The 14,142-nt window shown below is 43.7% G+C and overlaps 1 protein-coding gene across 2 annotated transcripts in view; it reads right to left on the reverse strand.

Annotated features, from left to right (window-relative positions):
* LAMA3 (laminin subunit alpha 3) overlaps window positions 1–14,142 on the reverse strand; it is a 241,209-nt gene that overhangs the window by 19,932 nt on the left and 207,135 nt on the right. For both annotated transcript variants that reach the window (XM_056521739.1, XM_056521738.1), the window contains exons 62-67: window positions 11,472–11,619; window positions 8,877–9,002; window positions 8,292–8,428; window positions 5,948–6,065; window positions 4,300–4,440; window positions 3,008–3,144 (exon numbers count right to left, since the gene is read on the reverse strand). In XM_056521739.1, the coding sequence (XP_056377714.1) occupies window positions 3,008–3,144; window positions 4,300–4,440; window positions 5,948–6,065; window positions 8,292–8,428; window positions 8,877–9,002; window positions 11,472–11,619 (807 nt within the window). The remainder of the gene's footprint in view (window positions 1–3,007; window positions 3,145–4,299; window positions 4,441–5,947; window positions 6,066–8,291; window positions 8,429–8,876; window positions 9,003–11,471; window positions 11,620–14,142) is intronic.

Consider the following 14,142-nt stretch of genomic DNA (forward strand, 5'->3'; position numbering starts at 1 on the left):
GGCGGTATTATATTCAGGGGTACAGTATGTGGCAAATTTATATTCAGGGGTACAGTATGTGACAGATTTATATTCAGGGGTACAGTATGTGGCAGATTTATATTCAGAGGTACAGTATGTGGCAGATTTATATTCAGAGGGTACAGTATGTGGCAGATTTATATTCAGAGGGTACAGTATGTGGCAGATTTATATTCAGAGGGTACAGTATGTGGCAGATTTATATTCAGAGGGCGCAGTATGTGGTAGTATTATATTCAGTGGGTACAGTGTGTGGCAGATTTATATTCAGAGGGTACAGTATGTGTTGGTATTATATTCAGAATGTACAGTGTGTGGTAGTATTATATTCAGAGGGTACAGTGTATGGAAGGTTTATAATCAAAGAGTATAGTGTATAGTAGTATTATATTTAGAAGATACAGTGTCTCTCAGGTTTATAATAATACTTGTTTTCATATAGAGGATGAGAATGCGCTGACATAGTGAGGAGACGTCTGGGCGTCACATTCTGCAGAGAGAAGTTTTAGCTGGAACAAGTCCTGCCGGTATGTACCATCTGAATTAGATAAGGGAAGACTATAGAGAAGACGTCACCTGTAGTCACTGATATCATTGTACATTCTCCTCACTATAGAGAAGACGTCACCTGTAGTGACTGATATCATTGTGTATTCTCCTCACTATAGAGAAGACGTCACCTGTAGTCACAGATGTCATTGTGTATTCTCCTCACTATAGAGAAGACGTCACCTGTAGTCAGATATCATTGTGTATTCTCCTCACTATAGAGATGTCACCTGTAGTCACTGATACCATTGTACATTCTCCTCTCTACATCAGAGCTGTAGTCACTTGTCAGTTCTACAGTTAGGTCAGTGAAACTACAACTCCCAGCATAACCTCACCACTGCTCAAAGGGGTACTCTACTGGAAAACATTTTTTTTAATCAGCTGGTGCTACAAAGTTAAACAGATTTGTAAATTACTTCTATTTAAAAATCTTAATCCTTCCAGTACTTATTAGCTGCTGTATAAGCGATTCACAGTAAGTTATTTTCCTTTTTAATTTATTTTCTGCCTGACCACAGTGCTCTGTGCTGACACCTCTGTCCATGTCAAGAACTGTCCATAGTAGGAGCAAATCCCCATAGCAAACCTATCCTGCTCTGGACAGTTCCTGACATGGACAGAGGTGTCAGCAAATAGCACTGTGGTCAGACTGGAAAGAAGTACACAACTTCCTGTGGAGCATACACCAGCTTATAAGTACTGTAAGTATTAAGATTTTAAATAGAAGTAATTTAAAAATCTGTTTAACTTTCTGGCACCAGTTGATATAAAAGTAAATGTTTTCCAGTGGAGTACCCCTTTAAGTAATTCTGGGAGCTGTATATTTCAATGGTGAAAACTTCTTTAACACTTTCCCATTCTGTGGCAACTGGTATATCTGATTATTATACTGGAATTTCTCACAATGCGCTACAACAGTGGTGTCTGTCACAACAGGCTAAAAACTTACTGAGGGGGGGGGGGGTAGGTATGGGGGTGACACCATTTTCTACCGCACCGGGTGACACCAACCCTAGCAACGCCACTGTATATATATATATATATATATATATATATACACAGGGTTAACTCGTACAATTAGAATATCGTGCTCCAAAATCTCCTGGTAGATGGATGCGTTGACCCTGGACTTATTGAAGCACAGTGGACCAACAACAGCAGATGACATGGCTCCCCAAATCATAATAATTTGGGGGGGGGGGGGGGGGGGCTTTGGGGTTTTCATGAGCTGTAAAATCATCACAATTATGACAAATCCCAGCTTGAACTATCTTGTTTTGCATGTAATGAGTCTCTCTCATTTATTAGTTTCACCTTTTAAGTTACATTACTGAAATAAATGAACTTTGCACCATATTCTAATTTTTAGAGTTTCACCTGTATACAGTGGTCCCACAAGTTACAATATTAATTGGTTCCAGGACGACCATTGGATGTTGAGACCAGAACTCTATGGAAACCTGGTAATTGGTTCTAAAGGCACCAAAATGTCATCCAAAAATAGGAAAAAGCGAGGATTAAAGAAAAATAAGTAGATAACTAATACAGATAAAGCAAATCCTTACATATAAAAGTAAGAAAGATCTGCTGGGAGCTGTAAATCACTGTCTATGTCAGTGTTTCCCAAGCAGGGAGCCTCCAGCTGTTGCAAAACTACAACTCCCAGCATGCCCGGACAGCCAAAGGCTGTCCGGGCATGCTGGGAGTTGTAGTTTTGCAACAGCTGGGGGCTCCCTGCTTGGGAAACACTGGTCTATGCAGAGGACGAGAGCTTATTCCGGGTCCTTTACAGTAAACGAAATGTCCTAAAAAAGTAACATGGAGTTGCCCTCACCTGGTGTCCAAAGGAGCAGCTAACCCTGGTACAGGTAAAGAGTACAGAATATGTAATACCTCCCTGTACTGTAGGGGGCGCTACCAGACACCAGTCAGTGCATGCACTTCAGTAATACAGGTAAAGTGTACAGAACATGTTGTACCTCCCTGTACTGTAGGGGGTGCTATCAGACATAAGTCAGTGCATACGCTTCAGTAATACAGGGATTTTACCAGTAAATTGCCCATTCTGATTGGTCAGATCTTCCAGCCATTGACATGTTTCAAAGATCTGGACGGTCCGTAACATTGTATGTTGAGTCTGGTTTCAACTTACAATGGTCCAGAAAAGACCATTGTATGTTAAAACTATTGTATGTTGAGGCCATTGTAAGTTGAGGGATCACTGTATATATATATCTGTACACTATTTGCTAAGTCAACAGCAAGGCCTATTGTAATAGCAAAGGGGAGACCCCCAGAAATCATAAAAGTGACTATAATATAACTATAATGGGTGTCTTAAAGATTTCCACAGTATGAGAAAGAAAGTAGTGGGCTTCTTACACATTTTACTTGTTTATTATACAGCCAGCTACGTGATGGTATTGGTACTTACTCATTATTGTTTCTTATTACAGACACGTAGTGAAGCTTTCCATCACTGTACTTGTCCCTGGATCGCAAGTTGATATTTGAGTTGGTTGTAGTTACAGTTACGGTTCCATCCTCTAGAGAAACGTGTAATTCATCAGACTGTAAGCAGAGAGACAAGACATTTGTTTAGTTAAGAAACTGATAGATAAACTGTGTATGTGAGGAAAAGCCTTGGATCACATCTGCACTGAAGCCTCTGTAACACTTTCCATTATAAATACAGGTAATAGCACCCAATGGACCCTTATTGTAACAGTATCATATATTTCTTATGGCTGTGTACAGTGGTTAAGACATAATTATTGATATATATCTTTGTGCATATCTTAGGCTGGGTTCACACTACGTTTTGTCCCATACGGGAGCGCATACGGCAGGGGGGAGCTAAAAGCTCGCGCTCCCGTATGCCTTCGTATGCGCTCCCGTATGTCATTCATTTTAATGAGCCGGCCGGAGTGAAACGTTCGGTCCGGTCGGCTCATTTTTGCGCCGTATGCGCTTTTACAACCGGACCTAAAACTGTGGTCAACCACGGTTTTAGGTCCGGTTGTAAAAGCGCATACGGCGCAAAAATGAGCCGACCGGACCGAACGTTTCACTCCGGTCGGCTCATTGAAATCAATGACATACGGGAGCGCATACGGTGACATACGGGAGCGCGAGCTTTTAGCTCCCCCCTGCCGTATGCGCTCCCGTATGGGGGAAAACGTAGTGTGAACCCAGCCTTACAGATTATGTGTTACCGTTTCATAAGAAGTGTCTGAGAATGGCTTATTAAAGGCACAGTGTGTTAGGCTAAATTAAGGAGGCCTTTGTCCTTGATGGTGTTCCCTCTGCTGATATATATATTACATAGTCGGATTGTCTATAATGGTCACATTCCTATAAGAGCAGTGCATGGGAAACCTCATATATATGCCAATCAAATCATGAAATATATATATATATATATATATATATATATACCGTATATATAGCTATATATCATTATTGAGGGAATAATGCATAAAGAAGCCTAGATGGTAAGTTATTAAGAATCTGTGGGAAAATGTATACCCATGAAGAGGGGTGTGAGAATGTGGTGCTATTCCCTAAAATTTGTATATAAGGAGGAGTCAGATACAGAAGTTTTGAGCTCTTCTGAGGACATCGTGCGTGACGCTGCTGATTTGAGTGTGCCCAGAATGGGGGTTTGTTTGCTTTTGCTTAAAAGTGGAGAAGTTAGACTAAAACGACAGTCTACGAAGAACAAACCTGGGTTTTGTGATTTAGCAACATGGCATCGACCTGAGGAGTCTGGAAGCCAAATGATGCCTGAAAATCCCCAGGGAAGGAGAACCCATCTGGCTTCAGTCCAAGTGTTCCTCCATTAGAGAACATTGCAGAGCGAATAGTCTGAAACAAAATGAAAAGTTAAAATGGGGATTCTAGTGGACACTGGGCTGAAAGGTTATTGTACTCATGTCATATTATGTAGCTTCAAAAATGGAGGAGAAAAACTAAACTATATCACCAGAGTCTATCAGGCTTTAACAAGAGTATTATCAAAGTAAATTGTTCATCTTTGACCACTATTTTACAGATTAGATACTGAACTAATTTTCAAAGCTATAGGTTTCCAGAATTCATTGCGGTCTTCACAGAACTGGCCCTTGAGATGTGCATTCTGGACTAACCACACTATACTACAGTAAAAGTGTACTGATAAAGGCTCAAGGCGCAGTCTCATCAGCTAATCGACACAGGTCCAGTCCCCAATGTCGCAGCAAGCTAAACATTTTGCCCTTAAAGGGGTACTCCACCTCTAGACATCTTATCCCCTATCCAAAGGATAGAGGATAAGATGTCTGATCGCGGGGGTCCCGCCGCTGGGGCCCCCCCGCAATATAGCATGCAGCACCCACCTGTATCTGCTTCTGGCAGCGCTGGAGGTTCTGGCTCCCAACCACGGGAACGGAAGATCGTGACGTCACGACTCCGCCCCCGTGTGACGTCCCGCCCCCGCAATGCAAGTTTATGGGAGGGGGTGTGACAGCCGCCACGCCCCCTCCCATAAACATGCATTGAGGGGACGGGGCATCACACGGGGCAGAGTCGTGATGTCACGATCTTCCGTTCCCGTGGTCGGGAGCCAGAACCTCCAGCGCTGCCGGAAGCAGATACAGGTGGGTGCTGCATGCTATATTGCGGGGGTCCCCAGCGGCGGGACCCCCGCGATCAGACATCTTATCCCCTATCCTTTGGATAGGGGATAAGATGTCTAGGGGTGGAGTACCCCTTTAAAGGAAACTATTCGGATAAACCTTTACAATACAGCTCTCAATTGTAGCTTATAGAATAGATCCCGAATAGGAGGGACCCTGTGTGATGTAAATAATACCACATAGCTCAAATAGGACATGTGAACTGTATTGTCTTCATAAACCCCTTTAAAGAGTACCTGTCATCAAACCATATTTTCTAAACTAACTCAGATTATATTCCACCCCTCCTGCCCTTAAATTTTTTTTCGAGCTCTAAAAGCTCTGTATCATACCTTTCCCCTTGCTCACATTGTTTGAGCTCCCGGTAGGAGAAAATGGGCGTTCCCCAGAAGGTGCGGCGTCACTGAAGCCTGTGAGAGCTGTGCCTCACTATGCCCGCACCCACTTCCTGAGTTTAGACTTCTGCAAGTCCGGGTGGAGGCCAAACTAACTGTTTGACTTGTGGCAGGAAACAGAACAGAGCCACCTAGTGGCCGTTTTTTCAATCACATTAAAAACATATAAAGGTAGAGAATTTTTACAGCAAGTTAATAGCAAAGTGTCTTATAATTACATAAGGAGCCATACAGTAAAAGTTTAGTTTGGCAACAGGTACTCTTTAACTAAAATAATGATTAAAACTAAAGAGTCTGACTTACGCTCCATTCACTGTAACATCTCCTGCTGACGCCGTAGGTTTCCTTGAATGATGCTGCACTCACAGGGGTCTTTACATTTTTAACACATCCACGGAAAGGTGGAGTATTGATATTAAACCTGTTTAAAGAAAAAGCGAAATATATTCAGGGACTCAGCAGTGAACACTTATCTTTCGAGTTTTTTTTCCTTTAGTAAACCTTTGCTGATATTTATAGAATATGCCATATTTCCTATAGAATATGCCAGTGGCCTTCAAATGTTTCACAACTACAACTCTTAGCTTACCTGGATAGCCAACATCTATACGGGCATCCAAGGAGTTGTGTTTTTGAAATATATGGATGTCCAAAGTTTGGAGAACACTGGTATATACTAGGGATCGACCGATATCGATTTTTTAGGGCCGATACCGATAATCTGTGGAGGTTAAGGCCGATAGCCGATAATTTATACCGATATTCTGGTATAAATTATCGGCTATTTCTCCATTGCGCCAGCAAAATTCCACTGTGGCAATTCCACAGTATACACAGAGCAACAGAATCCCATTTTAAACAATAGGACTCTGCTGCTAGTGGATTTCCACAGTGAAATTATGCCAGCCGAATGTCCGCAGTGTGGATGAGCGCTTAGTCCCCCCAGACCTCTGAGTTCTCCTCCAGATCCCCCCTTTCCCCTTGTTTGGAACCCTTAGTCCAGTGGTGTCCAAACTGTGGCCCTCCAGATGTTGCAAAACTACAATTCCCAGCATGCCCGTTCCATTGGCTGTCCGGGCATGCTGGGAGTTGTAGTTTTGCAAAATCTGGAGGGCCACAGTTTGTACACCACTGCCTTAGTCACTCTCAGACCCTCTGTTATCCTCCTTCAGCCACTTAAGTCCCCCCCAGATCCCCTTGTCTCCACCACCACACTTTTCTGACCTCCTCCCCGGCTCTATAATTATGATGCTTTATTATCTTCTAACCCCCCCCCCCTGTGATTTTCTACACTCCAATTACAGCCCCCTCCCTCATTCCATACTGCTCTTTCTCTCCCCCATCCTCCTTTTCACCCACCTTCTCACCTTGTGGGGAGGACAGCTGAAGCAGCTCTGTGGCGGCGGGATGTCCTCCTCCTCCAGCCAGGGTACGGACCGTGACGTTAGGTGCCTGCGTCGTGTGCTGCGTCCCTGCCTGTTAACTCATTGCTGGTGTAATAAAGAAAACTGTGTCCCTGTAGCAGAATGTGACTTTCCTCCACAGGGACACAGTTTCCTTTATAACACCGGCCCGGAGCGAGGTCCCCTTCAGTGCCGAAGGGGAGGAGAGCGGCGAGGTCCACATATGCTATATTACAAGAAAAAGTGCAAGGGCAGATGAACGGCCCCTGTAAATATGCCACTACCGCCTCCTGACATTCGGGGCTCCTTTGCTGACATATGGAGCTCAGGCCCCGGATAATTTGACCTAGTGACGCCCCTGCCGTGGATGGCAGCGTGAGAAAGGTGAGGGAGTGGAGAAGTGGAGGAGCGGAACAGCTGACAGCTTCCTCTTCACCATGCTGTCAGGCAATTGCTCCGCACGGCAAAACAAGGCGTGCGCAGGAATCGCGGGACTTCAGTCCCGCGATTCGTGCGCACGCCTTGTTTTGCGCATTATCGGCAGGTTAGAAGCCGATACCGATAACGGGAAAGAACGTGAATATCGGCCGATAATATCGGCCGTGCCGATAATTGGTCGATCCCTAGTATATACCATGTCTAAATGATGCAGGCCCAACATCTGAGACCCACACCTATCTCTGGAACAGAAGATAGGTGGAAATGGCAGTTTTTGTACCTTCCAAACAAATGCATAAAGAGAACTGCACAAGGGCAGCCACCTCTCCATTCACGGCAGCTAAATCAAGCAGAAAGGAGTTGGAGGACCTTTTTGATAAAAGGAACCTATTAATAAAAGGTGGGTCCTAGAGTTTGGCAATGCATCCATCAGACATTTATGGCATTTCCTGTAGATGTGCCATACATGTCTTAAGTTTCCACTAAGTCACACCACCTCCCATAGGCTTGCATTGAGGGGCGGAGCGTGACGTCACACGGGGCGGATGCGTGACTTCACATGTCGCCGGCCCTGTGGTCACCGGTAATCAGACCCGGAGCGAAAATGCTCCGGGGACTGATTTTAACTGGGGTGCTGCGTGCAAGATCACGGGGGTCCCCAGCGGCGGGACCCCCGCGATCAGACATCTTATCCCCTATCCTTTGGATAGGGGATAAGATGTCTAAGCGCCGGGCTACCCCTTTAAAGTGTTACTGTAAAAAAAAAAAATATGACCTGTCTTAGAAACAGGGCTTTACCGACTTACTTTTCTCTTAGTTCTGTGGGGGCTCCACCCAAATAGTATGTGCCAAAGGTAAATGCATCCACATTACTAGCATTTAGGACTTCCCGATCTTGACGTATACGTATTAATTTATCATTGGGTGCTACCAGCACCTCAATCTATGATAGGGAAACAAATATACACCTATTTATAACATCATGTCTGTAAAATAATATAATACTAATAATGATGATAGGTAGAATAAACAGCAATACCTTGTCTGAAAGCAAGTGATAGAATGAAAGAAGCATTGTATAATGTCCTACAGCAGTGTTTCCCAACTAGGGTGCCTCCAGCTGTTGCAAAACTACAACTCCCAGCATGCCTGGACAGCCGAAGGCTGTCCGGGGATGCTGGGAATTGTAGTTTTGCAACAGCTGGAGGCAACCTGGTCGGGAAACACTATCCTGCGGTATGGCATGGTTAGCACTGTGGTGCTGTGAACAGAAGATTAGTAAAGACCTAACAAGAGCAGTGGCAGAATCCACTAGCTAAGTACATAGAAGGAAATGAGGAAAACATAGTCTGGTAAATGAAATCTCATACACACAGTGTGTGGCTACTTACAAGGATTTCTGTTCCCGAATTTATACGCTTAAATGCGACATTTTTCTTTTGCTGCTCCGGATTAGAATTGATTTTGTATTTAAGGACTAAGATCCCATCTTCAATCTCAACACTGATGTAACTTTCCTGCAAGCAAAAACGCAAAAAGTAGGAAAAATGTATAAATGTTCTTATATAGACACTCTATCGCAGTGTTTCCCAACCAGGGTGCCTCCAGGTGTTGCAAAACTACAACTCCCAGCATGCTTGGACAGCCAAAGGCTGTCCAGGCATGTTGGGAGTTGTAGTCTTGCAACATCTGGAGGCACCCTGGTTCTGAAACACTGCTCTATAGACACATTGTATAACTGTGAGTGTTATATATATATAAGTATGTTTAAGCTGCACTCACACATTCCTACTATATGAATGCCATTATTAATACACATTGTGAAGCAATACTAAAGGGGAGGTAGCTCTAACCACAAAAACTAATGTACTAATGTGTAAGATTGCGTACCCTATGCGGCCTGAAAAACTATTGTATGAATAAAAGGGGGGAAGCACGTTCCTCAAATCTGGTCTTTTATGTGCTTATGGATGAAAGCATATGTGGATCTTGTGTACACAGTTGGGTAAAGAAGTAGGATGCAATATAAATTAAACAATGATATATTTATTTATTAGAGTATAATTTCTACGGCCCTTGCAGCAGTAGATATATGATATATAAAATTAATTTATAAAATTTATTTAAAAAATCCAAATAAAATAAAATAAAACTTGTATAGATAGCTTAAAGAAAGTCCGTACTGTGCAATCTTGATAATAGGCAGCTGTTGTGTGATGTTATACACTCTGAAGTTCAGTGGGTAGGGTCCGTGAATTATGTCATCCGTGTGGCTCAGAGAGTCTTATGCAGTAGTTGTAAGAATGTACAATGATTGATGGTTGCAGGACCGTGTTGCTCACCTGTCCTGACGTGGTCCCACGGTGCTCTCGCTACTTACCCGCTGCGGCTTCCGAACCGAACGCCTGGTCGCTTCCTGGAGTGACGAGTCGTCAGCGCCGGTGAGCCAGGGGAGGGAGAGCTTGCTGGCGTAGTGATGTAATGTTTCATGCGCTATGCGCACCAGGAAGGTCGGCGTGTCTTGTAGTACGGGAGGCTGTGAAGTGCTGCGGCTGTTTGTAGTTTGCTGTATACAGTGGGTATTGTGGAAATAATACCCACTGTATACAGTGACCCCTCGACCTACGATGGCCCCGACATATGATAATTTCAACATGCGATGGCCATCGCATGTTGAAGGCAGCATCAATATACGATGCTTTTGTGTGTCGGGGCCATCGCATAAACGGCTATCCGGCAGCGCAGACTGCTTCAGCTGCCACCGGATAGCCGTTTATGGTGCCCCGTGTGGTCCGCTGATGATCACTCACCTGTCCTTGGAGCTCCGGCGCCTCCTCTTCGGGATTCCCTGCATCGTCGGCGCTCTCCATCGACTTCATCACGTCGCTGCGCACGCCGTCCCATCATCATCCAATAGGAGCGGCGTGCGTAGCGATGTGATGGCGGCGACGGAGAGCGCAGATGCCGGGGAAGCAGAGGCCTTGCCGGAGCGTCGGGGACACCTCAGGGACACGGCGACAGCGATGGATGGCGACATCCCGGGGAGCGGTGATGGTCCGGAGCCACAGGGAGAGGTGAGTACAACTTCCTCTAACAATGGTCTACAACCTGCGGACCTCCGTTGGCTGTCCGGGCATGCTGGGTGTTGTAGTTTTGCAACATCTGGAGGTCCGCAGGTTGTAGACCACTGTCCTATACTTTACATTGCACGGATCCCTCAACATACGATGGTTTCAACAAACGATGGTCCATTTGGAACGGATTACCATCGTATGTTGAGGGACCACTGTACAGCAATCTACAAACAGCTGCAGCACTTCACAGCCTCCTGGTGTGCGCAGCACACAAACCGGACTACAAGACACGCCGACCTTCCTGGTGCGCATAGCGCATGAAACATTACATCCCTATGTCAGCAAGCAGACCTCTCCCTCCCCTGGCTCACCGGCGCTGACGACTCGTCACTCCAGGAAGCGACCAGGCGTTCGGGTAAGTAGCGAGAGCACCGTGGGACCACATCAGGACAGGTGAACAACACTACTCTGCAACCACCAATCATTGGACATTCTCACAACTACTGCATAAGACTTTCAAATCTCTCTGAGCCACACGGATGACATAATTCACGGACCCTACCCACTGAACTACAAAGTGTATAATATCACACTCACAACGGCTGCCTATTATCAAGATTGCACAATACAGACTTTCTTTGTTATCTATACAAGTTTTATATTATTTGGATTTTTTTAAATTAATTTTATATATCATATATCTACTGCTGCAAGGGCCCTGCAGGGAGATGTCATAGACATTATACACCAATAAATAAATATATCATTGTTTAATTTATATTGCATCCTACTTCTTTACCCAACTGTGTACACGATATACAAGATCCACATAGGCTTTCATCCATAAGCACATTAATACACATTTTACATAACTGTATAAACTATACACTGCTTTACATTATATTTGAATACCTCTTTTACTGCAAAGAATAACAAGCCGACATCTGAGGTGGTTTGGATGGTTTGCTCAAATCGTAAGTATCTGATGTTGGGAACGTTGTATGATATGGTGGCATAGCCAATACCCTCAAAGAAACTTCTTTCTGACTCTTCTTTATATCTATGGCAGTAAAGTAGTTTAGTCGAATTAAATACTTAATAACAACTGCCATAAAACCTATATCACATGTAATTTAACATACTCATCCCAAATAATGCAAGCTAACAATATGGAGCAAGTGTTTGCCGATCATCCACTTTAATAGAAAACCACATTTCAATTCTATGCTTATAAAAACCATGTCTTTAGTCGCCAGTAGCCATACATCGATTTTATACGGGATACATCTTTAAAGGGGTACTCCGGTGAAAACCTTTTTTCTTTTAAATCAACTGGTGCCAGAAAGTTAAACAGATTTGTAAATTACTTCTATTAAAAAAATCTTAATCCTTCCTGTACTTATTAGCTGCTGAATACTACAGAGGAAATTCTTTTCTTGTTGGAATTCTCTCTGATGACATCACAAGCACAGTGCTCTTTGCTGACGTCATTATAATAAATAATAACTACTCTTTATTTATTGTTGTCCTTAGTGGGATTTGAACCCAAGGCCTCAGCACTGCAAGGCAGCAGTGCTAACCACTGAGCCACCATGCTGCCCTTAGCATACATCTGCTATGCACGGTTGCTAAAATGGACAGAGATGTCAGCAGAGAGCACTGTGCTCGTGATGTCATCAGTGTTCCAAAAAGAAAGGAATTTCCTCTGTAGCATTCAGTAGCTAATAAGTACTGGAAGGATTAAGGTTTTTTAATAGAAGTAATTTACAAATATGTCTAACTTTCTGGCACCAGTTGATTTAAAAGAAAAAAGGTTTTCACCGGAGTACCCCTTTAATGGATAGATCTGAGAGAATCCGCAGCATGTTTTAAATTCTGCACAGGTTTTTTCCTCTACATGTGGTTATGGTTTTGAGAACACATATTGTAGATCCACATGTTCAGTACTGTAAATTACTATTGGTTTTACTGTGAATATGTGACTATGCTTGAATTCACCCTTGAAGATGTTCTCCATATTTGGACAATCCCGTTTTGATAAAGGTGGTTTCCAGCCAAAAACTACTAATGGCCTATCCACAAGCCATCAATAGGCCATGAGGTTCAACATTGATAAATGCACATGGGGAGGAAAAATCCAGGCTGGGATTATGTATTAAATGGGAGAACACTTGGGACGACTGACGTGGAAAAGGACTTAGGGGTCTTAGTTAACAGTAAATTTACCTGTAGTGACCAGTGTTGGGCAGCTGCTACCAAGGCTAATAAAATCATGGGGTGCATCAATAAGGGCATAGATGCCCACGCCAAAGAAATAATTCTACCGCTGTACAAATCACTAGTCAGACCACACATAGAATACTGTGTACAGTACTGGGCACCAGTGTACAAGTAAGATACAGTGGAGCTGGAGAGGGTTCAAAGATGGGCAACCAGGATAATACGGGGAATGGGAGGACTACAGTACCCAGAAAGATTATCAGAATTAGGGTTATTTAGTTTAGAAAAAAGAAGGCTTAGGGGCGACCTAATAACTATGTATAAATATATCAGGGGACAGTACAGAGATTTCTCCCATGATCTATTTATACCCAGGACTGTCTCTATAACAAGGGGGCATCCTCTACGTCTAGAGGAAAGAAGGTTTCTACACCAGCACAGACGAGGGTTCTTTACTGTAAGAGCAGTGAGACTGTGTAATTCTCTCCCGGAGGAGGTGGTCATGGTGAACTCTGTAAAAGAATTCAAAAAGGGTCTGGATGCATTTTTGGAGAATAATAACATTGCTGGTTATGGATACTAGATTTATAGGGACAGAAGGTTGATCCAGGGATTTATTCTGACTGCCATATTTGGAGTCGGGAAGGAATTTTTACCTCTAGTATGAGGGTTTTCTACCTTCCTCTGGATGATCTCAGTAAAGACTCATTAGGGTTAATAGGTTTAACTTGATGGACTCTGGTCTTTTTTCAACCTTATGTTACTATGGTGCTCTACACTAACCTAGCACCTTAGCTGCAAACTGTGCCAATCAACTATTGATGACCGATACACATGGCTACCAACGTTGTTTGACAGGAAACCTCTTTAAGGTACATACACACGTACAGGATCTGCTGCATATTTTGTGCAGCTCATTTTGCTACCCATTGAAGTTAATGGATGCACAAAATATGCAACAAAAATATGCAGAAGATTCTGTACGTGTAAAACGTACCCTTATGGTCTATTCACACGTACAGTATCCTGCACACATTTGATGTGCAGGATTTGAAGCTGCAGATTTGATGCTGTGTTGAGTCATTTAGTTTACATTTAAATGTGCATAAAATCCTCAGCTTCAAATCTTGTCCATGAAATATGCGCAGGATATTGTTTGAGTGAATAGACCATAAGGGTGGGGTCACACAGAACGGATCCGCAGAATTTTACGCTGCAGATCCGACGATGATCCGACCCTATATTGTGCCTCCAGCTGTTCCCATGTCCTGCTCGCAGCAGCCACACGGGCCTGCGGGTCGGGTCATCAGCGGATTTGTTACGTATGACCCTACCCTTAGGGTGTTTTCCTGCGTACAGTATC

The sequence above is a fragment of the Hyla sarda genome, chromosome 5, assembly GCF_029499605.1.
Source record: "Hyla sarda isolate aHylSar1 chromosome 5, aHylSar1.hap1, whole genome shotgun sequence".
NCBI lineage: Eukaryota > Metazoa > Chordata > Amphibia > Anura > Hylidae > Hyla > Hyla sarda.